The 26,059-nt window shown below is 47.1% G+C and overlaps 2 protein-coding genes across 5 annotated transcripts; one reads left to right on the forward strand and one right to left on the reverse strand.

Moving 5' to 3' along the window:
* The first annotated feature begins 90 nt into the window (after positions 1-90).
* On the forward strand, positions 91-11,871 carry ATP1B4 (ATPase Na+/K+ transporting family member beta 4). 4 transcript variants are annotated; one of them, XM_050310334.1, is made up of 9 exons: positions 91-709; positions 2,116-2,180; positions 4,107-4,269; positions 6,947-7,075; positions 7,930-8,034; positions 8,294-8,490; positions 8,837-8,893; positions 9,417-9,512; positions 10,432-11,871. In XM_050310334.1, exons 1-9 carry the CDS (start codon positions 682-684, stop codon positions 10,591-10,593), a joined length of 1,002 nt encoding a protein of 333 aa, XP_050166291.1. In that variant the 5' UTR covers positions 91-681; the 3' UTR covers positions 10,594-11,871. The 4 variants fall into 4 exon arrangements, with proteins under 4 accessions (XP_050166291.1, XP_050166292.1, XP_050166293.1 ...); XM_050310335.1 differs by lacking the exon at positions 91-709 and adding an exon at positions 1,734-1,867; XM_050310336.1 differs by lacking the exon at positions 91-709 and adding an exon at positions 1,934-1,950.
* Positions 11,872-12,653: 782 nt separating this feature from the next.
* On the reverse strand, positions 12,654-26,059 carry LAMP2 (lysosomal associated membrane protein 2; the record flags this gene model as incomplete). The annotated part of the gene is made up of 9 exons (XM_050310880.1): positions 12,654-15,089; positions 20,506-20,673; positions 21,460-21,538; positions 21,813-21,932; positions 22,327-22,544; positions 23,295-23,456; positions 24,058-24,271; positions 24,762-24,880; positions 25,894-26,059. Coding segments are annotated over 9 exons (1,389 nt in total), but the record flags the coding sequence as incomplete, so codon positions are not given.

A 26,059-nucleotide genomic window follows, 5' to 3' on the forward strand; every position in this document is an offset into this window, starting at 1 on the left:
GGGTGACAGTCCCGGGCAGCCACCCGGCCAGGGCCACTGGCCCAGTGTTTTATTTCCCGGTGCTCTGAGACCTCCGCTCCGGTGGCGATGCCTGTTGCTGCCCTTGCCCTGTCCCATGGAGGCAGCAATACCCTGCAATCTCCTTGCGTCTCTGGCCAAGGAGCCAGGACAGGCCCTTAACCTCTGTTTTCCACATCCTATCCGTAAAATGGGGATAAAAGCATCTTCCCAGCAGGCTTCATAATTGCTTGTAAATCGCTTTAATGCCCTGGGCTGAAAGGTGCTAAGTACAAGTCATATAATTATTTCAAGCATATTTCATCAAGTTAGAAGAAACTAATCCTATCTCTGCTTTTAAAAAACCCACAACACACCACACTTTAACTGGATAAGAGCCTAATGACCAGCTTCTCCCAGGAGAAAAGGGAAAGCCTACACTGACAACAGTGCAAGAAACAAGTTACAAATGCCCAGATCAATTAATGGCAAAGAACACATCACCTCCAGAGAAAACAGCAGTTGTTCACTTCGAATGAACCAGAGGAACCTCGAGCTCACTGCCTGTGTCCCACTGGACAGAGGGGCTGGCACTGATCCCCTCCTGCTCGGTCTCCCCCACTCTGTGCCAGTGATGGAGGAGGCAGATCTCAGTTTCATCCTTCACTCTGTGCCAGCGCCAGGATGAGCAGCAGCACAACTGCTGCGACAGGTGTGTGTGTGCCCCCCGGGGAGCTGCTGGTGCCCTACAATTGCCCAGGCCATGTTAAATCCCTGCATCCCATCCCAGCTTCAGGAAGGCAATTCTTGCCCCAAGGAGCCGGCCTGGCCAGGAGGTCCAGCTGTGAGCACAGCTGCCCGAGTGCCCTCCTGCCTGCGGGCTGGCTGCGGGCAGGACCGGCACCAGCACCGAGCCAGCCCTGCCTGCAGACCCAGCAGGCATTGCCAGCCCCGGCCAACTCAGCACAGACCAGGGCAGCTGCCAGACCTCTTTGTTTCCTGCTGTGCCCGTTTATTAGCGCAGCCGGTGAGTGGCTTTCAGCCACGCTCAGGAGACGAGAGGGAGAAGTGGTGCTTTGCCTGCTTGGATGGCACCGTGCAGCCCTGTGGGAGCCTGGGACAGATGTCCCTGTCTCTCCAGGCAGAGCTCCAGCCTAGGCAAGGCAGTCTTTCCCCACTGTTGAGCAGGGCCTGGCTCTCTTGTGAAGGGAAAGGTCACTGGTCCCATTGGAATCGTGCCAGTGAATGAGCTGGTGGATGGTGCTAAGCTCCTGCTGGGACAGACACTGTAACATGAGCCCCGCTGTTCCTTGAGAGCTGTGTGGGCACAACCAGGGACAGGCAGCCCCCGTGTGCTGCCATCACACCACTGGAGTTGTTCCAGGGGCAGGGCTCCAGCACGCAGCCCCTGTGCCCCAGTGCATCATCTTGTGCCTGTAATTCACTGGTGGGTGAAAAATCTGACACCCCCAGCACCGAGTCTGCCGGATGTCACAGCAAGGTATCCTTCTGGATTTTTTTCTGGTTGTCTGTGCTGAGCTCTTTAAGCCAGGTCGAGGAAGCAGATGCTGTGAACTCCTGGCTGCTGTCATTATTCAAAGGGGTAAATATAGACCTGCCCCTTGCACTGCAAAAGAGATTTTGTAAGCATTAACCATGGCCCACTGTGACTGACAAGCACACATTGACCGACATGTGGCCATAGGAAACCCTAGTGATTTGCTAATGTTTATTAACAGCTACATGATCTCCTGGGGGTGAAGAGCTGGCTTCCCCATGTAGGGCACTGACTGGCAGTGATGGGGACTCAAACATGAGGCAGGATGTGGTGAGGGGGCTGCAAAGGGCACCAGATTCCGGAGGACTCAGGGTAGGATCCTGTTGCATTGAGCTCACCCCTCTTGGGAAAGCAAGTTATTTTTTGATCCACTCCTGAACGCTGAGCTCTGCAGGGTAGGGAGGGAAAGCAGTGTGGTTCCCCACAGACTGGCAGAGGTCTTGGCACAGCTGTGATTTTGGGGGGTGCTGTGGGGCTGTGGGTTTGTGCCTGTGGGTTCCTGAGAGCTGGGGCACGTGCTGCTGTGCTAACACTCATGTTTCTCTGTATTTCCCACCCAGGGATGGACAGGAACACCAGCACCAGGGGCATGGAGGGCCAGCACAGGAGCCCCAGCCAGGAGGCGGTGAGTGTTTCGGGGGCTGCTGGCCACCCTCCAAGAGGCGAGTGGGAGCTGCTGCAAGGACCTGCTTCATGGCTGATAAATATAACTGCTTTGCTTTAGGAAATGCTGCTTTGTTCCTTTAGCAAAGCACTTTGTACTGGGAGGGGAAAGGACAGCAGCAGTTCTAGCTAGTGGTGCTGGATGATGAGGGGGACTAGGAGGGATGGGGACGCTGGGCACGGTGACTCTCTGCACACCTGGATTTCAGCAGAAGGAATACCCCATTGAGAGCTGACCTGGTCTGGGGTGAGGATAAGGGAAAGCCCCTGGTTATCCCCAGGACACCCACAACTGGCAGCACAGAGTGATCTCACCAGGGATGAACAGTAGCTTTGCTTCCCCAGCTGTCATGGCCCGCAGCAGCCCAGGGCTGTCCAGTGTTCCAACACATCCTGCCTGGCTGTGTCGCCTCCCTGCCCCAGCACATGCCTGTCCCAGCTGCTGCCACTACTTCTGCACCTTGTCCAAGTGAAAGGGACTGCTCCAAGGCCATCTCTGTCCTGGACTGCAAAGCTAAACCACCTGAGAGGTGTTCCCTTCCAGACCTGACCCAGCTAACAGACATCTGCTAGGCAGTGTGCTCATCCCATCCTGTCCAGCTGCCCCACACCCCTGTGTTTCCATCAGCCTGTACCATGTGTTCCCTGTACCTCTGGCCATGCAGGAGCTCGGGAATGGCTCAGGAAGGGCTCCAGCCTGGGGTGCAGGACCTGGGCCAAGCACTGCCTTGGCTGTTCGGGCAGCTGTGGGCACCGTGCCAGGAGCAGAGCTCTGACGCAGGCAGGATAACAAAGGAGCCCCACCGGCACTTTAGCCAGAGCTGATCAGGGCAATCAGTGGGATGCTGATGGTTTACAGCCACCCTGGGTCTGACCAGGCTCCCCAAGGGACACATTCAGGCTTTGGAGTCAGTGCTCTGCCCCCATTCTCACTGTTTTGCAGTATTTGCGTATCTGTGGAAAATTTAATCCCCCTGCCCCCGATTCAAAGGTGTTTCCAAGCCAAGCTTTCTGCCAAGCTGTCAGCCACTTCCCGGCTCCCCCGGGGCAACCCACGGGGTGCAAATGTCTTATTTGTTAGTCCTGGCTCCAACAGGTGCCTGTGACCAGCGATGCTGCTGGTGCAGCCGCTGTGGATCTGCGCTCAGAGTGGGCACAGCAGCCCAGGGAGCCCAGTCCTGCTCTGAGCTGAAAGCTGGATCAGCACCCTCTCCCACCTCGCTGCCAGCTTTTGGAGACACAGAACCTGCCCAGGTTCAAGGACGGCTGCTGGGTCTCAAACGAGTCTTGACCAGGCCCAGGTACAGAGAGGTTTGTGTTCCTCAGTTCTGGACAAACAAGTTTTCACCACCGAGGCAAAATACAAACTGTTGCAACCTGGGGAGATGCTTTTCCCTGGAACTCGGTGTAATTGAAATGTAACAACAGAGGGATTTCTCCAAACACTAAACACTTCCTCCTGTGCCAAGAAAAACAAACTGGATGACCTCTTATATGCTGCTGCCTGCTGTCATCTGTGGCAGCACAGAAAATGTGCACTTGAGCTCAGAGATGTTGCAGAAGCGTGGGAACAGTCCTGACCCTCCCAGATCACAGGTTTTGTTTGATCATGTTCATGCAGGTGGAAAAAGATGAGTTTCTGTAAATGCCAGGACAAGGAGACAGTACCCAGTGTGATGGCAGTGACGTACATGTCATGGAAAAAATGGGTGCTGGGTTCTAAGAGATCTTAAGTTGGAGCAGCCAAAACTGCCTCTCTTTAACTCAAGAGTGATGATGGGAAAATGGAAATTTGAAACATTTCCAGCTATTAAGTGCTTTTGCATTTATTTTTGTCCAATGAGATGTTCAGCTTGCCTGTGGGGGTTGTGTTTTGTAACTCTTCCAGGAAAATAAGCATGAGGAGAAGGTCCAGGATCCTAACAGAGGGAAGGACGAGACCAAAGCAGAGATGGGGAGCAAAACCTGGGCAGACCTGGCTGGGGAGATGAAGATATTCCTGTGGAACCCGGAGGAGAGAACATGCCTGGGGAGAACGGCCAAGAGCTGGGGTAGGTCCTTGCTCAAGACCCACTTCTGGGGGTTGTTGCCTTTTCTGCTTCACAACAGATTCACTTACCTGTGAATGTCCTTGATAGCTTGGACTGGCCACCCCTGTTCATTTTTTTAGTGTAAATGTTTCTAACCAGTGCAATAAAGAACTAGTGAGGAGGACAAGCAGAAAACCGTGGAAAAGTTATTCTTGGTCTGGATGTTAATGCTGACTGAGAGTGTGAAAGCAAAGATTTCAGGCTGCCCAGACTGAGCCCTAGAAAGAAATGTATAGCCCGAGCAAGTTTGGGGCTGCAGGTCAGTGTGCTGCAGCTGTGCACCCCAGCTCCTGCCTGAGTAAGTCAGGAGCCTGTGGGACGGTGGCTTTGGGGTCATCAGGTTGGTAGGGGAAGGGTGCCTGAGCTGTAGGGCAGGTGTTTTGTGAAGGGTGCCCACCACACAGCCCTCCCTGCCTGTGTGAGCCCTGGCTCATGGGAGGGAAGGGCTGGTCCCCACTGTCACCCCACGGCTTCCCGGGGAGTGACATGGTGCCCACAGCAGAACCCACAAGTGCTGTCAGAGCCAGTGGGCTGGCATGTGCCAGTGAGGGTTCTGAGTGCCTATCTATTTTAACCACATCCATGTGGCCTTCAAAAATTACCTCTGAGGCTGGAGGTACCCCGGGTGGTTAAGAGCAGCCTGTGGCTGTGGGGAGAGCTCTGCTGCATGCTCGGTCCAAAACCAAGGTGCCACAGCACATGTGGTGCCATCCACCTTTCCAGCTCTGTTCTGATAGCACGGAGTGAAAATCCCAACCTGAGCCCAGAATCACTCGCACATCCACACCAGTGCAGGACTGTGAACTCTCAGGGGCTGCTGCTCAGTGTTTGCAGCCTTGGCTGGCACTGGCACCACACTGCAAGCCCCGCAGCCTGCCTGTGCCCCTGCCAAGCGCTCTGGGTCTCCTGCAGAGCCTGTGGGGACAGCCAGGAGCAGCTAAGGAAGCTGCCCACCAGCACCAGAAGAGTCTGAAAACCTGCAAGCCTGAGTCAGAGTCAGATCTTGACATCCACATTTGCTCCCCTGTGCCCTTTGCTGGCCATGGAGGCATCTTCTGCCCTTTGCTGGATGGGAAGGTGCAGAATGAAGTGTGGTAGCAGTATGGGGGTGACAGCCCTTAGTGATGTGGGTTTGTGTTTCTGGAGGCTCTGAGAGGTGCTGAGAAGATGCCTGTGAGAGAACTTGCTCAGTCTGGTGTGGATGTGACCCTGCCTGGCTATTGCTGGCAGTTATTTATTTGCAGCCTCAGGGTGGGTGCAGCATCCTCCTGCACCATGGGATCATCGTGCTCTGCCAGATGATCCCACTCCTCATGGACACACATGCCCTTGGTGCACACACGTGTGCTCACGTGCCCGTACAGGGGGACAGGAGAGAGACGTTGAAACTACGGTGAAAATCAAAATTTCTGTTAAAGGGAGAGCATTTGGAGGTGAATGAAGCTGAACTTTCCCGCTTTCATCTCATGGGGGAGGAGGAGGAAATTTGCCCAGCCTGGGGCTGCTCCCCCGTGCTGCTCTGAAGGTGTCCCTCAGGGACTGGGGGCTCAGGGGACTTGCAGTGACAAAGTGCAGGGCCACAGGGTTATCACCAGAGGGCCCAGGCCCTGGGAAAGGCTGCACCCCCCCTCTCTGCCAGTGGCAATGCTTCCCATTGCACTGCAGGAAACATCAGAAAGGGAATGCTAGTGGCAAGGTCATCAACAAGCATCATCTTGGCACCCCAACAGCAGCTGCAGCTCCGCCAGGCTGGGATAAAGGCACCATCCATCATCACCGAGGCAGGGCTGGACATTGTCCCTGCTGTGCCACCAGCAGCAGTGATGGTCCCCTGCACCTCGGCTCAGCCCGCAGCAGGACATGGCCCCACAGTTGTTCCCAGCACCGTGGCTGCGGCAGAAGCACGGCAGGAGTGCACATCTGTGTTCCCAGGGCTCCTCCCGAGCTGCCGGAACGTTTCTCCTGGGAAATGTTTGGGTTAGAGCTTCACTTTGCTTTCTGAGCCGCTGGGTTTTATTCATAGGCCGTGGCCTCTTGAGACATCCTCAGCCATGAGCCTGGCCCAGAGGAAAAACAAACCCATTCCCTGAATGTCCTGGCCATGACACAGCCACTGTGGTGCTGCAGCCCTGGAGGGTTCAGGTGCTGCTCACTCAGTCTCAGCACCAGGGTCCCTGCCATGCCGGGGACAGGAGTCAGGGCAGGAGCATCGCCCCACAGCCCCACCAGGAATTTGGAGGTGCTGAAGTCACTGGGTATCCTTGCAAGATACCATGCCAAGAGGGGGTGGGAAGGGCAAGAGGCAAGGTTGGGTCTGTCTGTCGGAGAGATCCAATGCAGGCAGACACACAGACCTGGTCCTGACACAGCTCTGGGAAGGGCCCTGCAGCAAAAGGGGTACAGAGCCAAGTAGCAGCTGCCCCAGTCCCGGGGCTGGGCAGGGAGCTTGTCTGGCTGAGAGTCCTGCAGCCAAAACCAGCAGGGTCTGTGTGCAGGGTGTGTGTGCAGCTCCCACCTCCACCGTGGACTCAGAGCTGCGGAGGACGCCGAGCTGAGCACGACTGTGCATCCCCGTGGGACACCTCCCACGGGATGTGCTCTGGTTGCGTTAACAGCAACATGCCTCTGTCTTTTGCAGGCCTGATCTTACTGTTTTACTTCGTTTTCTACACGTGCCTGGCGGGAATGTTTGCCTTTTGCATGTACGTGATGCTGCTCACGCTGAGCCCCTACACGCCCAGGTTCCGGGACCGCGTGTCTCCGCCGGGTACGTACCCCAGCCAGCCTGGCCCTGGGCACCTCTGAGGGCACTTGCCCAGCAATATCCTACTGAAATGGCATGGCTGGGACCTCAGACAAAGCCCTGCTGGAGCTGTGCACTCCCACAGCCACCCAGCCCTCCATCACACAGGGTGTTCTCACTTAGGGCACTGACAGAGCTGTGGGTTCTCTGCAGAGGATCAGACATCTTAAATAGCCCCATGGGAAGCATTTGTCGGGATTATACTAATTGTTATTCTAATTATGCTATTTATTGTTATCATTATTCTCAAGGTAAAAGGCCAAGTTTAGTCATTTCATAGGTGATGCTGATTCATTTCAGCTGCTGCCTGTTTACACCTCATGTCTTCAAAATAAAATGCAAATCAAGAGTAGATTTTAAGCATTAATATTTGGGGGAGTTCTCGCAAGATAACGTTCAGAAAATCCTTTCCCTGTGTCACACACAGCATTTTCCCTGTGTTTTTGTGTTGGTGGGGAACACAAGGCCCTCTCACCTTGACCCCTGTATGGAGACAGCCACACAGCTGGCAACATGGAGAACGCCTCAGCCACTCTGTGCAACCCCAAGCTCAACACTTACCCACAGCACTGCTGAGACCCTCCATATCCTCCACATTTCCTGGGATATTTTGACGTGTACATGGTGTTCTCTGGGGGTGAAATGCAGGTGAGGGATCAGTAGGTTGAGGAGAGAGTTGATTTGTGCACTGGTGCTGCCGCTCTCACGGCTGTGCCCAGCCCCAAGCCCAGTCACAGAGCAACCAGCCCCTGCACCACACACCCCAAGCCCGTGGCCAGTCCACCCACATTTGCTCTATCAGGGTTCTTCTTCTTCAGGAGTGATGATCAGGCCATACTTGAATGGGTTCACCATTGCCTTCAACGTCTCTCAGCCCAACACGTGGCAGCCCTATGTGGACAACATGCACCACTTCCTAGCAGGTAAGCTCTTCATCACCCCAGGAATCACGTTGGTGAGTTGTTTCCATCCATGCATACACGGGTGCAGGGGGTCTCCTCCTGGGCATCTCATGACCCCCATTTGGAAAGGGAGGCTCAAAAGGTTATGGGGGCTTCTGTGAGAGGGAGCTTTGCCTTTCTGGGTGGGACTTTCTAACGCCCTTGACGTGTGGATGTACTCTGAGAGTGCGGGTGTGTGCAGGTCTCAGGAAATTTTAACAAGTCTCTTGGTCCCCACCAGCTTATGATGACAAGGTTCAAGAAGAGAAGAACATCGAGTGTGTCTCGGGACAGTACTTCATCCAAGGGGGTGATGAGAGTGAGGAGAAGAAGGCCTGTCAGTTCAAGCGCTCGCTGCTGCAGAACTGCTCCGGCATCGAGGACCCAACGTTTGGATACTCCAAAGGCCAGCCCTGCATCCTGCTGAAGATGAACCGGGTACAAAGGAAGCCATTTGCCTCAGTTCTTTCCTTCAGTGCATCACAGTGTGATAAAGACCATGCAGGGACTGGAACTCTTTCATTTCTCCAGCCCAAGGAAAAAGGGAACTAGAATCCCCAAACCTGCTGGCTCATACCCACTAGAAAACATAAAAAAGAAACACTACAAAACTTGCTTGATTTGATTTGCTGAGGCCTGAGTGCTTGGAGGGTCTTGTGCCAGGCCCTTCTTTGGGAGGTTTTGGGGGTACATTCTAGACTCCCAGGCAATTTACAGTGGGAATTTCATAGAATTGAGTTGACACTGCATTTCCTACAAGCATGGATGGTTTTTGTTTTTGCAGATCATAGGCTACCGCCCTGGTGCCGGGGTCCCTGTGAGCGTGGACTGCAAAGTGCAGGTACTGCTTTCCTTCGTGCTGGGCACTGTGGTGGGTACAAGGCCAAATGCCTCCCTCTGATGGCCCTCACCACCATCTGTCTTCATTTTAGCCCCAAACACTCACAGGACTCGGTGCTGCCCATGTGTCTGGGTGCAAGTGGGGGTCGGTCTGCTGAGAGCAGCAGAGGCCACTGGTCTCCTGTTTCCCACCTTGGCCATCACCCTCTGAGCGCTGCTGGCTCCTGTCAGCCTGACTGGCAGCACTCTGCTCAGCCCACTGCCCAGGCAGCTGCTGGATCATACCCTAGAAATCAACAGGCAGCAAACTCAAACCCCTGCCCAAGGCTCCATAGCTCCGTTCTGCCCTGGCTGGGAGCAGGAGAGCAGCTGGGCTCCCAGCAGACACACAGCACAGCTGAGCCCTGCCGTGGGCTGGGGAGACACACCCACAGTAAAGCTCCTTCGCCTTGCTCTGCAGGGAGCTGTATTTTGTGTCCCATGTCCTATGTGTGTGTGTGTCCTTGTTCTTTTTCTGATCGCAGAAAGGCAATGAGAGCCATCTCAGATCCGTGGACTTCTACCCTGGGAACGGGACGTTTGACCTCATGTATTATCCCTACTATGGCAAGTTCACTCATGTAAGTAACAGCTCTGGCATCTCTGCTTTGCCTGTGTGAGGAGGAGAGGGCAGCAGCTGCTGCACAGAGTACAGATGTGCTCCCTGGCTATTTTGGGCAGATGCAGGCAGGAGGGAGGCCATGGGCACTGGGATTACAGTGCTCTATTTCTGTCTCTGACAAACCATGGGAAATCCTTGGGGACTCCTGTTCCCCCTTGCTAGCAATGGGAATGATTACATTTATCAGCTGGAGACTAAGATTGGCATTGCTAACTCCCAGAGAAGGTCTCAACACCAGCATTTTCCCAGGATATTAGGGAAGTCAGGGGTTAGGTGACACAAGAGGAAAAGGATGGGGCATCTGACAAAGCTATGGCAAAACAGCTTTCAGGCTGGATGGCTCCAAATAGAGCAGTCCAGCATCAGCAGCTATTTCTGAACATGCTGGCCAGCACTGCTCTGGCCTGTGCAGTGCTGGCAGGGAACACACCACCACAACAAAACCTGAAGTGGAAGATGAGGCAGGCACTAGACTCCTATTGTCATACTGCTGCCAGCTGAGGATGAGTAACAGCCCCAGACACCATGTCTGCATGTCCTTGGAGCACACAGATCCATGGAACACCACAGATCTCTTATTACAAGCCATAGGCTGGTTTTTAGAACAGCAAAAAGTATTTGAGAGTCCCACTGTCTGGTGTTGTCCTGGGTAATCAGCCCAAGAGGCAACTACAAAACTCCAACATGATCCCATCCCTCTGAGGCACAGGCACAGAAAGGCTCAACTTCATCACCCCAAGGGACCACAACGGACATCAAGGAAATGCTCTCAGATCCCTGGGAACTGTGAACCAATTACTAATGATTTTGCTGATCATGAGAGCCCAGCCTGCTTTTGTGCTCCCCCAAAATCACACTTAAATCTCCCTGCTTTTCAGGTCAACTACACATCCCCACTGGTGGCCATGCACTTTACAGACGTGGAGAAGAATCACTTGGTCCCCATTCAGTGCAGTCTGAATGGCAAAGGGATTATCAATGACCTTAACAGCGACCGCTTCCTGGGCCGAATCATCTTCACACTCAGCATTGGGAAGTAGCCACTGCCAACACCAGGCACTTAGGTTAAGTCAATCAGAGCCTTTTTCCTTTTTAAAGCATCAAGCCAGCATTTTTTCAGCTAGGAAAAACAGGCACATGGAGATTATTGTTAATTTATTTTTGGTTCATAGTTAGGAAACAAATGAAAAGCAACGGAGCATGGATCCACGTTTTTCATCACCTGATGTAAATCATTATTAGTAAAAATTGAGTTATGTCCTGGGCAGAGAACCTGCAAAAGCATTTCAGTTTTGATTCAAAAAAATTCTGGTATCCGAAAGCTACTTTCATAAGGTCTGTTACAAGTGACCCCTGTGGAATGCATTTTTCCATAGTTTTATGTGCATTTCTCAGGCAAAAGCTAACACGAGGGCAGTTTATTAGCACTATTATTGTTAAAATAATAAACAGCAAAAAATCTGGATTATGCCTGCAATAACTGAGTTAAAAAGCGAAAATGGCAGTTTCTCAAAATGCCTTCCAGGATCTTCGGCACCAGAAGGATCTTGACTGCAGCGTTTTACACAGCTTGTTCAGCACACCCAAGGTGTTGAGCAAGGGCCACGTAGAAAATCATTTGCCCTTGAACCTTTCCAGCTGTTCCTTTCTGATGTGGGAAGATTAATGTGTTTGTCCCTCCCTCCTCCTCACTCCAGTACTTCTCTCTGCCCCAGGAATCCTCATCAAGTCTCTCAGGCAGGGCCAAGCGAAAGGAGCTCTCTTGTTACGGTTCACAGCTTGGCAGTGCCTCATTCCTTGCCCTGATCAGGCACAGAAGTGCCCAGAGCTTCCAGACTGGTTCTTCCCTGTTCCAGAGAGGCCACAGCTCTAACGCTGCAGCCACCGTGGGGAAACGCTCAGTGCTTTAACTGTTAAAGGGTCACTGTGGATATTGATGCAGCCACCAGTTCACCATCCCCAGGGGTGATGGAGCACATCTGTCCCGGTGCGAGCAGAGCACTGCCACCCACAGCAACCTCTGCTGCACCACTCGACCCTCCCAGCCCTCCTGTCTGAGACAGGAACTGCACTCTGCGTGTTGGGAGATACCAGAACGCAGCAGGACAGGACACCTTGGGATAATGCACTAGTTGGAAAGCACACTTACTAAAATTACTGACTGAACAGGAGCATTATGGTATGTTTGTCCTACATCCTAGTCCAGGTACTTAATCTGCCGTCATTTCCTGATCTATATAAGTCTCTAAGAAGTAATTTTTTTGTATTAAAAATAAAGTGACTACAGTAAAATTAACTCTGTGGTAGCATTCTTCAAACACTGGTGTCAGAGATGCAGTTTGTGACTTTAGCTCCCTGTGCTGGCCACTTAGGGGCCGAATTTCAAGGCAGCATGTAACTTGAGCCTGGAATTCTGAGCACTTGATTAACTTCCTCGGGCCAAAGAGTTCAGGAGTCCAGTACAAGAACACTCACTCTATACTATCACAACCAACCATCTGGAAATACCTATTTATTAAGAAGTGTTAAAAACCTGAACTAGAGGTAGTTTAGGAACTAATTCTGCCCAGATGTCATTACTCAGATGACACTGATAGAGCCAGGGCAGCACGAGTTATCTGAAAGGGCATCTTCTGATCAACAGAAACTGCCTTCTGCCAAGGGAGATGCTGCTGGAGGAGTGGCTCTTCTTTTGCCATCAGAAGTAAACTGAACCCACAAGCACTTCTCCCCCTGCCAGTTGCTTTATCTCTTTTAATACATTTATATTTCTGTGGGGTCTTGAAAGGAAACCAAACCCTTCATGCTTTTTGCCATTAAATTAACAGTTCTTACGGCAGCAACAGGGTAAAACTTTATGTCTATTCGCTATCTGCCTGGTGGAAGGATTCATGAAGGAGCAGGCCCTTTAGCAGACACTGGACCCTTGCTTTGATCACATCAACAAGAAAAATTGACTTATTTGGATGCAAATGTGTGAACATTTTAGAAGCAAAAGCTTCTGTTTCACCATCAACATCCAGATCCAGGCATGTTGACAATCCCACTGGAAAATCTCTCAGAGACTGGCATGTGTTGTCTACTTACACCGAAACAAAGCTTTATAAACACAAGAGTTAGCTTTATTTTCCATACACATATTCTGCTTTCAGCATATTTGTACAGTCATTTCAAGATCTGGAAAACTGTATACACCACTCTTCATGCTGCAACAACCTGAAAGTGCTGGATCAATTTTCGACTTCTATTGAAGCTCAAAATAATACTTTATATGTATATATAAAATATATATATGTGTGTGTGTCTGCATCTGGTAAATGACCACATTTTACTAAAATAGCCTAGCAAAAGTGATGTCAAATACTTCAATCTGCAATCTGAGCATGAAACCATAGCTGGGTCCATCTGCTGGCAGCAGAGAAGCACCACACTGACAAGGGGGTATTATTCAGAAATTGCCAGCCTTGAAATAATTCCATTTACCACTCTGGCAGGGAAATCAAGTATTGTGAGAGCAAAGGTACAATACAGAGGACCAAGACAACCAAATCTGAAGCACACAGTCCAACTCATCAGAAGCATTAAATTACATTCCTAAAAAAAAAAGACAACTTGGTTCAAGAGCCCATTTGCAGTACAAAGTCACTTTTGTCAGATTCAGGTAGAGTGTATCTTTGGTCACAGTGAGGACAAGAATAATTGAATGTACAGGTATTTCTCGGACATCAAAACTAACTCTTCAGAAATCTCCCTTCCCTGAATATAGAGCTGTTGTGAGTTACTTAAACAGCAGTGCTGGCTGTCCCCTCTGAGCACGTGAATTACCGAAGGTGCTTTCCCTACCACATGGATGTGGGCTCAGTGCACAAAGAGATTAAATATTAAAGCAGCTTTAGCAAACATTTGCTGCAGAGGACAGAACTCTGTGTGCCCTCAGCAGCTCCCTGCAGGCCTGGCAGCTCTCGAGCTGTCCCACAGCTGGAGATCAGGGCTCGTTGGCTGCATGAGGCTTTTGCCAACGTGGACCAAAAAGGCTGAAAGAGCAAGAGGCTTCTTTCATCCTTCCATCCCACCAACATGGACCTGATGGGGATGAAGCAGAACACAACCACTAACGACTAACTTATATTTTGGTACAGTTTATATATGGAACATAGAATTGCAAAAGGTATGGCATTAATAACAAAGAAAGCATCTTCAGACAGGTCAGATGCTCTTATTCCTTTGGAAGTCACTTTCTTCACTATATATATATATATATATTCTGCTTTATGATCAGCATTCCTCATGCTAGAAATTTTGTGCTCTTACACTGAGACAGTAATAATGAGGAGGTTAAAAGCAGATTAATTCTATCAAAACCGACTGGTTTTATATCTTCACTTGCATTCCTAAATCACAGCTTTTCAGTGATCCCTTGTTAACCTATGAAAGCTGTCCAAACGACCTGCAGGAATCTCTGAGCAATCTGTGTTTAGTCAGTCTTTGAGTGCTCTGAAAATACTCTTGAGCCTCACATGGAGCAGTGCTGTGTAGTTTCTTTTATGTTCAGAATCAAAGCTGAGAGAAACTGCAGCCAGTGAAATTCCAGCCTCCCACCCTCATTTCACAATTGAGCTCAGAACAAAAGGAAAAATGCAGTCCAACAAAATAGCACAGGAGACATTTCCTTTTGCAGACTGTTGGCTTTTCTGAGTAGCCAAAGTTCTCCAGAACTGAGCCTGATCTTAGCAAATTAGCCATCATGCCAAGTGCAGAGCTATTCAACACATGCTACAGTCAACTTCTCCATACTGATGTTAAACAAATTAATTTACTGGAAGATTCAGATGCTCTTCTCATATTATGTTATTACTGAGATCAGGTACTACCTTTACATTCAGAAAGAACAGGAAATTCAGACTGGTTCCCAAGAACAGCCATATGCCAAGTTCCCCATGGAAGTCTGTTAAGAGTGTGGTATTTTTTCCCACTGCACGTACAGTCCCTTTTGACACAGCATTCACACTTTTAATTATAGTTTTAGCTTTAGCATTATATCCAAGACAAGCTGTAGGCAGCTAGAAATTTTCTTGTATAAAAAGATTAAACAACATAAAGCTTGGTAGATGTCTTCTTTCCTCAAAATAACTTCTCACAAGGACACACATCACCTCTGCTCAATTCTGTGGTCCTCACAACACTTACTTTTTCCAAAATCATACAGTAGCTTCAAGTAATCGTGACTCATCTTCATACTCGGGGCACGTTACCCTACCATGAAGTGATTTAAATCTTTTTTAAAGAAAGAAACCATAAATTAATTTGTTTTTCTTCTTTTTAAAGGGGCAGGTCAGGGAGTCTGGGAAAGGGAGAAGAGCAGGGAAGGCGGCAACAGAGATGGAATGAAGAGATTACACAGACTGATAGCCAGTACGACTTTTCCTTCTTCCAATGAGGTAAGATATAAAGACAAGAATGATAAGGAATCCAAGTGCCATGCCCACTGCGATGGGAATAAGAAAGTTCAGGTCAGAATCAGCAGAGCATTCTTGGGCTGCAGAAAGGAGAAAAACAAAAAAGAAGCAAGGGAGAGTAAGTTAGTAAGGGAAATCAGGCATTAGAAACCAAAGAGAGCAAGGAGCAAAGAGGCATTTTTGAGAAATTACGGTGTATTAGACACAGTAATACATCTAAAGTGAAATCAGCAGTGAGTAAAGAATTGATGGAGAGTGGTTTCTTTAAACATATATTCTACACACATAATTTATATTGGTACTCTATGTCTTCCAATTTCTACATTTAATTTCAGCTTCCTCTAGCGAGGATAAATCAGAAATGTGAGGACAAACCAGCAGTCTGAGCATGCATAAGCTGATCACACCTCAGAGTTAGCAGCAATAAAGCAACAAAACCCCCAGACTGGTGCATTATTGCCTCGTCCAAGGCTATTCCAACCCTCAAGTCACCAGCACCTCTCTGGGTTCTAGACATGAGGAAATAAGGGACAATCCAAGTAACAAAGTGGAAACTTACTGAAAAGCACTGAACAGAAAATGCTGACAGACTCTCTTGGGGTGGGTACCTTTATTTTCAGCACAAAAGGGTTACCAGTTTCAGATGACAAGTACACAGACCTCACTGAAATCCACAGAGGAGTTAAAAAGCAGATGAGGCAGCTGTAATGCTACACTGGTTTTTAATATACAGGTTATAAAACATGTGAGGAGTGCCTTGCTGATATAAACACTCATCAAGGATTAGCAAACAACGCTGGGAACTGGTTTCAAACTCAGGGATACACCTCAGACCAGGGGACAGGGCTTGGCATTCTCTGCTGTTGGTAACAAGAGCAGAGCTCCACCTGCCTGGTGCCAGGAGAGGTTTGGTGAGATCCTGAGATCGTGCCTGGAAGGGTGCCTGACTTACATGATTCTCATCCTGCACCCAGATTATCTGAAGGCACCTAATGCCAAGCAGAGCAACACTCGGAAAGAAAGAAAAAAAGAAAAAAAAAAAGGTGGAAAGGAACTACTGGGAAGGTATTTAAGCATCTTAAAGAGAAACTCGCATTCAAGGTCTAGTCATCGTTGTTCATTGAAGATGGGTCACTAACACTAAACACAAATGGGTTTGTTAAGTACAAAGAGCACCCAGCAGGCAGGGACAGACAATTCCCTGTGTTCTTTAGAGGAAGGGGATCACTGCAGGACACATCACACTATGACAACTGCAAAGAATTCCCAGAGAGGGTTTATGGTTTCAGACCAGGGGTGGTCACTGTACTGGTTAGAAGCTTCAGAGGTGTCTGCACATGCAGAACTGGTGACTACACCCCTGCACACAGGCCCTGCACTGGGGCCAGCAGGAACAGCTTTTGCGGCTGATGTGGCTGAACGTGCCTCCAATCAAAGTAATCCAGAAATTTTGGCCCAAAACTTCCTTAGCCCCAGTATAGAAGCTACCTTCCCTTTTAATTCCAATCATGAGATTCAACCAATAGCCCCCAATTTGTTGTTTTATTGGTATATGCTACGCAATAGAGAACACTGTGGTAGATTTAAAAATTAAAAACCAGCCAAACAAAAAACAAATTAACAAATACCCCCAAAAAAACCCCCGAGACCATCATTCATTAGCCAGAACTGCTTCTTTTGAGACCTATGAGTATGACATCTTTAACCTAAAAGATCAGAAATCTTGGCATTTTAGAGTACAGTCTATTCAATAAACTGTGTATAAGGCACAAACCCAACCACACTCTATGATAGATGATACACATTAATAGTCAACATCCACAAGCACATCCTATTTAAGTGCTGTTTCCACAGACCAGAACAAAGCCAGCTATGCAACAGAATCTCAGGTATAGACTGATTGGAGTTGACCTTACCCATTTAGTTTATTTTCTTTAAAAAAAGACAATACAAGACGTCCGTTTTCAAATCAGTTAAAAAATGTGAACAAGTTTCCTTAAGAAATAGAACAATCTTTATTTTTTTTAGAGCACAAGTTAAACAGATTGACAGTTCCCTATGGAGCAATACATACAGGAAAACTAGTGGTTTTATAACAACAGGAAGTCAGGTGAAACTTTGATGTTTTTTGAACCAGTTGTCTGCACATCAGTCTAGGAGTACTTAAAACTCTGAGCCAATGTCCTTGCAGGCTTTTGCAAAGGTATTAGTGTTGATTTTTGGGAGCAGTTTGCACAAATCTTCTATATTATCACTTAGAAACTGTGTACAGTTCAAAAATTTGCATGGCCAGAAGAATACAGTGTGATGATTACTCCTTAACAGAAATGCATGTTTAACTGGTGCCACTGAACATCACTCACAAAAAAAAAAAAAGCTAAAAAATCTATATGAACTTCTGCATTTGAGGATATATTAATATGAAAGTCGTTAGATCCATTTTTTTAAATTAAAATGGTAAGTCTTGAAGCCTGTTTCATGATTAAATTTATAGCAGTTCCCCACTTTCATTAAAATGAATTTCAGTAACTGATGCAAAATTCAAGCTGTAGACTACAAGCTATAGTATTATCCACCCATACCTGCTTCCTTAGATAGTGTCAAGAGTAAACTGTTTTTACAGAAAAAAACCAAAAGCAACCCAAACCATTACTGAAAGAAGTGTATTTTATGATTTGTATACAAACATGCCACAGACATCTCTACAACCCTAGAGAACACTAATAAAACACTAGAGCAGCTTTGATGCAGGCTAAACTCATCCTAAAGGGGGAGACGATGTTATGTTCATTAAATAGTTTAGGCAGCTCATGTTATGACATATGCAAAAAAGCCACACTTATCTAAAAGTCTCGAAGACTTCTTTTTTTTCCATGCAGTAAGAATATGCATTACAGCACAAGGAGGCCAGAGAAAAGTTGTGCATCCAGGGTTTGTCCCTACAGAGCTGCAGCTGAAGAACAGTCCAGTTGCACTGCATTTTTTAGCCTAGTTATTCTTTCCATACAGCAAGGAAAAACAGGTGTTGTGGGTCCATCTCAGACTAGTTTTGGCTTTTGCATTCTTAACATTTTAACAAATGCTACACCGCAAACAGTCAAACACAAATACGCTGAACATTCAGAATGCCAATGGCGGGCAGTCAGAACGGGGGTTTTTTGGCAGAGAACCATTCAAGATGAAGATTTAAAAACAGCTCAAGCTGCAACAACAGATACTGGCTCATTAAATGAAAGCATCTTCAAACAATGGTCATTCAAAGCAACAAGACAGACCAGTTCTGTGCAGAGTATGGTATGAAATTAAGTGCACTTTAAAGTTCTGGAATATTTAGAAAGGTTATTCCCTTTAAACTGATGCCAGCAAAAAAGCTTGCATTAATTTAGCAGAAGTCTGCCTTAGTTGAGTATTTCAGATGATTGCCAAGGTATAATAAGGAATGAAGAATTCAGTGCCTAACAGTTGTTATTTTTTTAAAACATTTGGAAGTGGCACTGAAGTCTTCCTACATATCCACCATTTGGCAAATACAGGTTACCCATTCTGTTTTTACAGCCAGGGTATAGGAATGACTCCTGAAATTACACCAAGGCAGGAGTAAATTACTCAAATTCTGACAAAGGTAAGTAAGTTACTGCTGCCACTTCAAGAGATCACTTAATCACCAGCCTGAAGTTCAATCCTACAGAAAACGAAGCTGTTATTGGGCATCATACAATCCTTGTTAAATACTACACAAGTCAACATAGTGACTAATGCTGCCAGCTTAACCCACAATTACGACAACAACTAAGGAATGCAAAGGAGAGAAGCAAGTACAAATTCTATGCTATTCTGGGAGTTGCCCAATGCACATCAGTTCAGAATGTGTTCTTGTTTCAGGCTACTACTTTTAAAAAGCAGAAATAAATCCTAAATGCTTTAGGATTTTTTGCAAGATAAAATCCTTAGCCTAGATCCAGTATTTGACATCTTCAAAACAGCTATGAAAACCCACGGCGTCTTCTTAGAGCAGGGAAACCGAAACCGTAGTTCTGCTTCATCTGAGATAAACATTCTCTCTTTGTTTCTCAACTCCAATTAGCTGTGGCTAGCAATTACTCCTAAGTTTGGGTCTTTTTTGGACTTCAGAACTTGCACTTGCTTTGTTTAGAGTGAAATCAGAACAGGAATCACATTTAGATTCACAGAGTTTGATATCCAGCATAGCTTTTTCTTCTGCCAATTATGTAAGCAACCACTATAATGGCAATCAAGACAGCAAGTGCAGCACCAACTACAATTGGGATTAGAATGCTGTCATCATCCAGCGAACACTCCTGGGCTGTAGGTGAGAGAAAGGTTGCAACAAAGAATAAATAAAGACAGAATACTTGCTAAGTGTGGTAGAAAAACCTGTTTTCCTTAATATGAACATGTTCAAAAATCATTTAATTTTTACAACTTTAAAATAGAGAAAGAACTGCAGAGGTCTCAGGGCTACATCTAGCATATATGAAGTGTTAATCACGTGGATGTTTGATAACATACATATAGCAATATATATATATATATACACACACACCTATAGCAAACTAAAGGTGGATGAGTTCTCATGTGCACAAGATCTGCATTAGACAAGGGAGTAGTCATTCTTCTATATTTAAGAACCACTCTTACCTATTTCACACTTAAGGCAAGTCTGGTTTGTGCTTTTAACCGTTAAGGATAAAGAGTGACCTAGATTTGGTATCAAGAATCTATCCAGAACAGACATGTTACACAGATAAAATAACTAATTAGGAGAAGAAAGCCAGCTGCAATTTGCACTACAAAGTGAAATGGGACCCTAACTCTTTAGAAATACTGTTTACCCTGCACACACCTTGAGAGTTACTTACCTCTGTCTAAAAAAAGAACTTAAGAAATCTGCACTCAATCTATATGTCTACACATCGGTCTAGTCCAAAAAGGCTGTGCTGTCAGTATTATTATTAAGAACTAAGACCAGGTTACACTAAATATGAAGAATGAGGTCATTTAAGACATTCCAGTTATCTCCAGACAAGACCCAGATAATGCACCAAAAAAAGGAAGGAAGTTCTCCCCCAACACTCCTATCCTTGGACTGACAGGTAGAAGTCCACTTCTGCTTAAGTTCTGTCCTATTTTCTTATGTATTTAAGCTACAAAAAGCTGTGTGTTGAGATGATGTCAGGAAACTTCTAACCTTTCCTGCAAGGCAAAGCTTAAGTCCCTCTTCAGTGTCTCTAGCTCATTTGAGTTTTGTGAAGGAGAACCACATATCTAGCAGGCATTTTTTAAGTGAGAGCAAAGCTTTGCTTGGACTTGGATGTCAGTCTCAGAACTACTCTTCACTCCATGCATATAAAAACAGATTAAAAAAAAAATGGAACAAGAGCTTCCAAGATGAATGCTTGTACCCAATGCTGGTGCTTTTTAGCAAGTAAGAATCTTGCAAGCATTGATAAAGTTAACAAAAACATGAACTCTTACCTGTAGCAAACTTATTTGCCTCCACAAGGAATGGCTGAATCCATAGATTAAAAGTATGTACTTGAATATCTTCGCTGATCTCAAGAGTTTGCTCTTTCCGGCACATGTAAGAGCTCCCAAGGAAAGCATCCCATTTGCTGAAATTGTGGTTATCTGCACTTGAAATGACTAAACAAAGAGGGGAAAAAAAGAAAGGAAATTTGCATGCCCACTTGAAATGCAAGGCAGTTGCTAAAACAACCATAAAACTGAGGAGCTGAATCCGGAGGGGCCAACGTTGCAACACTGACTGCTTTGAAAAGCAAAGTAGTGCAAAGTGGAACTGATCTGCTCAAACAGAAGTCAGGCACCAAAATTATTACAGTACTTAGCAGTGACCTCTCCTCAATATATATACATGACATCAGGCCTTCCTTGTACCTCCACTCATCCCAACACTGCAGAGTTGCAAGTGTTTCAGCTTCAGTGCTCTTTCAACTGCTGTAGCCACGACAAGCAACTTAAAAAACCCAGCATATTATTGTTTTGGAAGAAAGTATGCTTTAGTTTTTTTTTAGTTTTGCCAGTGAGATTTAAGTACAGGTGGCTGGAAGATACAGCAGCATCTTCAATAAAAGAAAACAACAGCTGGTTTAGGAAAAAAAGCTACTAAGTTGGTACAACTGTATTTCACACCTCAAAAAATTACATTACTGACAATAGTTGTAAAGAAGCTGAATTAATTTATATAGAGATCCCACTAGAAGAAGTTTCAGGAATCACAGAATGATTCCACACTGCTGTTTCAAGTAACTGTTACAGTAATTTCTGCTTATTATTTTTGTTCATACCAACTCATAGACATAAAGTAGGAGCTGACAGTAAGCATAAACAACACTGAAAAGAAGTCAGAAGTAGTTGATGCAGACATTGAGTAAAATATTAACTTGCTTTAAGGCAGATACTGTTTCTTACCAGAACCATTCAGCCGGTTGAGCAGAGTAACATTCACCTCTTTCAGATAAAACTTCTGTGCACTTGCACTTGTATTTTTCTGTTTAAGAAGCAAGAACCAAGTGTCAGTGTGCAATTCTGCACTCGTAACTGTAAGAACAAATGCTTTACAAAGGCCAACACATACTACCAGTCTTACATTTTCTACAGCTTTAACCCAATTCCCTATTTGTCTTGAGGTAGTCAGCTGGCCAGTTCCACTTCCCATATGGGAACAGCCCACCACAGCAAGTGACAGAAGGATTTTACTAGGAGTGATCACCATGCAGTGCTGTTAAATGAAAGCTTAGTTTAAAATAAAAGAAGTTACTTACAACAACAAATGTGAAACTAATCAGTGTGCTATTTCCATCATTCAGCCTCAGAGTTGCTGTTGTGTTACCACAGGCACCATCTGCGGTGGTTGTCTTTGGATTGATGTTGATCAGGAGAGGCTGAAATAACAGACACACCACAAAGACATTCAGCTGTCACTTGGAGTACATTGTTCTGTCTTGGGCTAGAAGAGCTTGTCACAAACATGACAGCAGGAAGATTGAGCCTGGCTACTGTCAAACCAAGGCCATTTGAGTTAACAGCCTTAACAGCTAAGAAAGTTCCAGACTTTTAATCACATTAGAAGTACTCCCACAACACGTTATGTTGAATCCACATAAGGTTTTGAAGCCAGGTATTATGTTACAATATTCTGATGTCAGAGAGGTGCTACATACAATGCTTAGAAGCAGTTCTGGACAGCCAGCAGTGTACAAAGCAAACACCCTGCATTCAGATTTCACACCCAGTAACTACAGCAACCTTTCCCTCCTCAAAATGAAAGAAAAGCACCTTGTCTTGGGAAACATTCAGCTGCAGCCCCACAGTAGCCAGCAGACATGTTTTATTTCCACTTTTAAGAGAATAGTTTCCTGTGTCTGGATTCTCCACGGGTTTGGGAGGAGTGGTTGGAGCAGGTGACAAAGTGGTGGTGGATGCAGTAGTCACATTGGCAGTAGTAGGCAGAATCGTAGGTGCAGAAGTAGGTGTATCAGCAGGACATCTAGACTCTGAAAAGACATTTTAAGCACCATTTCAGTGCTGAATTTTATTAAAATCTTATGACTCGGTGGTCAGTTCAATATAGTTATGAATTTCTTGCTGAAATCTAGGCTCACTGGGAGTCTGCTAATCACCAAGTCAGAAGTCCCAGACTGTGGCACAGTATTCCAAACAACGTACAGCTACCCTCTATTCTCAGCAATTCTGTAAAGGTCACAGTTTCAAATCCATGTAGCACTACTTACCTCCGAAACAGGGAAGCAAGACACACAAAGCCAGCCCAGTGGTTATAAAAGTGGGATATGTACTTCCTGTCACAAAGTGAGTGACCCTGTTAAGCTGTAGGCAGCTCATCTCTTTCAGCAGCTGGGCTGGGAGATGAGACAACGGGCTCTGGGCTGTTCAAATGCTGTAAGCAGAGGCCCCACTGGAAGGCAGTCAGCTAAAAACCTTCAAGCTCAAATGAACTAGTCAGCAACAGTAGTTCTGAAGTGCTTATTCTTAAAACCCCAATTACTGGAACACACACTTCAGGAGCCTACCCCCTTGGCATGGACACAATCGACATTTCGACACACTGCTAAATCTGTTCTCCTAATCTATTATTGCAGGAACAAGGAAAGAAGTACTAAAGGATATTTACATGAATATTATTGAACACAGCACATTTGAGAACTGGTGGACATTTTATTATGGGACTTTGCTCCCTGCACTAAGGTGCAATACAAAAAAGTTTATTCACAAATTGAAATGCTCACCTTTTTTACTGACTGTGCCATTCTGAACAAAAGGCTGCACAGTAACATTCCAGAAAATCTGAGTTACATTTTCTGCTTCAACCAAGTCAGTGTTATGACACACGTAGACATTATTCAGTTGCACTGGACGCGTAGGGTCCTTCACAACAACAGAAACTGGTCCTACAAATAAGCACAAATATTTTAATGCCTTGTGAACTACAAGAACTTGGAGGTAGCCTTATGTTTTATATAATTCCATAAGACAAAGAGATAATTAAGGTTAACAATCCTAAGCTCTCTTTCTTGTTTTCCCTACACATCCTGACCTGAAGCGCTGAGTAATGCAGAGAAGTAACAAAGCTTCCTAACTAGACAAGCCATTAGAAAGGTAAACCCCTTTACTTTAGTTACTAAAGAGAAAAAAATCCTATTATTAGCAGGCATTAGTATACAGAAAGCCTAACACTGCATTGCTTGGCAAGGTGGAAGGTCAAGTAGTGCACACTAAAACGAATTGTCCATGTGCCTGCTGTCTACCAGCACCTCACTGATCAGAGCTGCTCAGTTATCTCTCCCATTCTGTTCCACTTAAAGGAATTCCACAACTAGTCAGCAGGCAGGTAGGATGAGCAATAGTTGGCAGCATATGGAGTTGCCACAGAGCTCTCCACACACGTTACTAGCTCTTCTAACTTTGAAACCACCAACCAAAATCAGGTGCCGAGGTCTGACACGTGTGGCTGAGATCGCTCCCCAAGTCAGATTCTGCACTGAATGTTACCTTTTCTCTTGGCATCAGGAAACACAGCTGTGTCATTGGTGTTGTAGGTAAATGTGATCAAGTCCCCCTGGAAAGTTTCGTTGTTTTTTGTAAAGTTAATGCTCCAAGAATGACCTTCCCCAAACTGCACTGCCACAAGTGCAGCTTGTGTGTCATTGCCACAGACGCTTCCATTGTGTGTCACACTGGATGACAAATTCAAGGTTGTGGTTTTCTAGAAGAAAAAGATAGCAGTTCTTCCTCAGGACAACATCATAAACCTACTGGAGTAAGATGGAACCTTGCACAAGATAAGTGAGATTATTCTGTAAAATCATGAAAAAGGCTCCCTGACATCTGTATGAGAGAGGAGCCATATCAGATTCAAGCACAGAAGTACAAATCTAACCTGGCTGTAAATCATGACTGTGCTGAGCTGCAGTTCAAATTTACTGTTTGGGCTAAAAACATAACTATGCTGATAGTGGTTAAACTTGGTGAGTTCTGTGTATGTCATTTAAGTGAGAGCAACAGGGGACTGTCAGTCCTTTGCATGACTGAGAACTTATGCTTCGTTTTAAGAGGAATATGTAGGAATACTCTTAACACCTGACTTAGTTAAAAAAAAGAAGTAAGGAACCAAAAACTCTAGGTAAAGTAGTATACTTAAACTTCTACCCAGGCCAAAATACAGTTCTCAGCAAGAGTTACCTCCAGATACTTACATAATCACTAGTGTTTGATTCATATGTTATCAAGAACCTCATCATCCAATTTGCATAGAGGCATGTAGCATTAGAGGCATCCTTTATATCTACTTCCACTGCATGGGACTGGAAAAAACCTGTAAGATATGATTATTAGCTACTAAGACATTGCTTTTACTTCATTTTCTAGACCCTCTTAGGGGGGCAGCTCATCACAAAGCAGTAAATTATGTCAGGACTATAAGACTATATTTCTAGAAAGTATTAAAAATAGGAAACATATTGTGAAGTTATCAAAACTAGGTAAAAATTGCAAGAACATTTTATAGCCTGTTTACCTGCAATGGACTAATAATCTGGAAGTGCTGGATTCTCCAGCACTGGGCACTTGTAAGATCAGGCTGGACAGGGTGCTGGGCCATCTTGTCTAGACTGTGTTTTTGCCAAGAAAGGCTGGACCAGCTGATCCTTGAGGTCTCTTCCAACCTGGGATTCTATGACTCTATGAAATAAGCCCTGGCTTTCTGGTGACACACCGAGCGAACCAAGTGCCTGATGAGCCCAGCACTTAAACAGCATCCTGCTCGCAGACCAGCATCTCCCCATTATTTCATACGCTGTGCCAGTGGTTACAGCTGAACCCTGACAGATGGGACCGGCGTGCCTTGTGCGCCCACAATTCCTGGCTCAGACCACATGGATCGCTGCGTTTTTAGGGAACTCCTCCCAGCCCGGGGATGTTTATGGGGTGAACGCCGGCAGAGCCGCGGCCGTGCCCGCTGCCCCCACGCCGAGCGGCGCTGACAGGGCAGGACCGGCCCGGGCGGGCCCGCGGCTGCCGGGACACAGCCCCGGGGCTGCCCCCGCCGCTCCCCCCGCGGTTCTGGGCCCCCCGGCGGCGGCACCGGCCGGGTGTGCCCGGCAGGGCCGCGGGGCCTCGGCCTCCGCCGCCCTCCCTTCCCCTTCCCTTCCCCTCCCTTCCCCTCCCCTCCCGGGACTCCCCACGAAGCCGCCGCGGGGCCGAGGCTGCCCCGGGACCCCCCGCGCGCGCCGCGTCACGGAGCGGGGGAGCGGGACGGGCACGCGCCCGCGGGGACACCCACGCCCGCCCCCTCTCCTCCTCCCACGGGCCCGGCGCTGCCCCGCTCACCGGACACGCCGAGCGCAGCAGCAGCAGCAGCGGCGGCGGCGGCAGCGGCAGGAGGCGGCGGGGGCGGCGAGGCGGACCGGCTCCATGGCGGGGGCGCTGCCGGCAGGGGCTCCGGGGGGCGGCGAGGGGCCGGCGCGAGCGGGCGCGACAAAACCCTCGCCAGCGG

This window comes from Myiozetetes cayanensis, unplaced genomic scaffold (assembly GCF_022539395.1).
Source record: "Myiozetetes cayanensis isolate MyiCay16 unplaced genomic scaffold, myiCay2020 scf15, whole genome shotgun sequence".
In the NCBI taxonomy this organism is placed as follows: Eukaryota; Metazoa; Chordata; class Aves; order Passeriformes; family Tyrannidae; genus Myiozetetes; species Myiozetetes cayanensis.

Bases quoted from the DNA above. Each gene is read 5' to 3' on its own strand.
- ATP1B4 (XM_050310334.1), top strand. From the start codon at position 682: ATGAGCAGCAGCACAACTGCTGCGACAG. The intron at 4,270-6,946 runs GTAGGTCCTTGC...TGTCTTTTGCAG, and splicing joins GAGAACGGCCAAGAGCTGGG to GCCTGATCTTACTGTTTTAC. The intron at 7,076-7,929 runs GTACGTACCCCA...CTTCTTCTTCAG, and splicing joins GGACCGCGTGTCTCCGCCGG to GAGTGATGATCAGGCCATAC.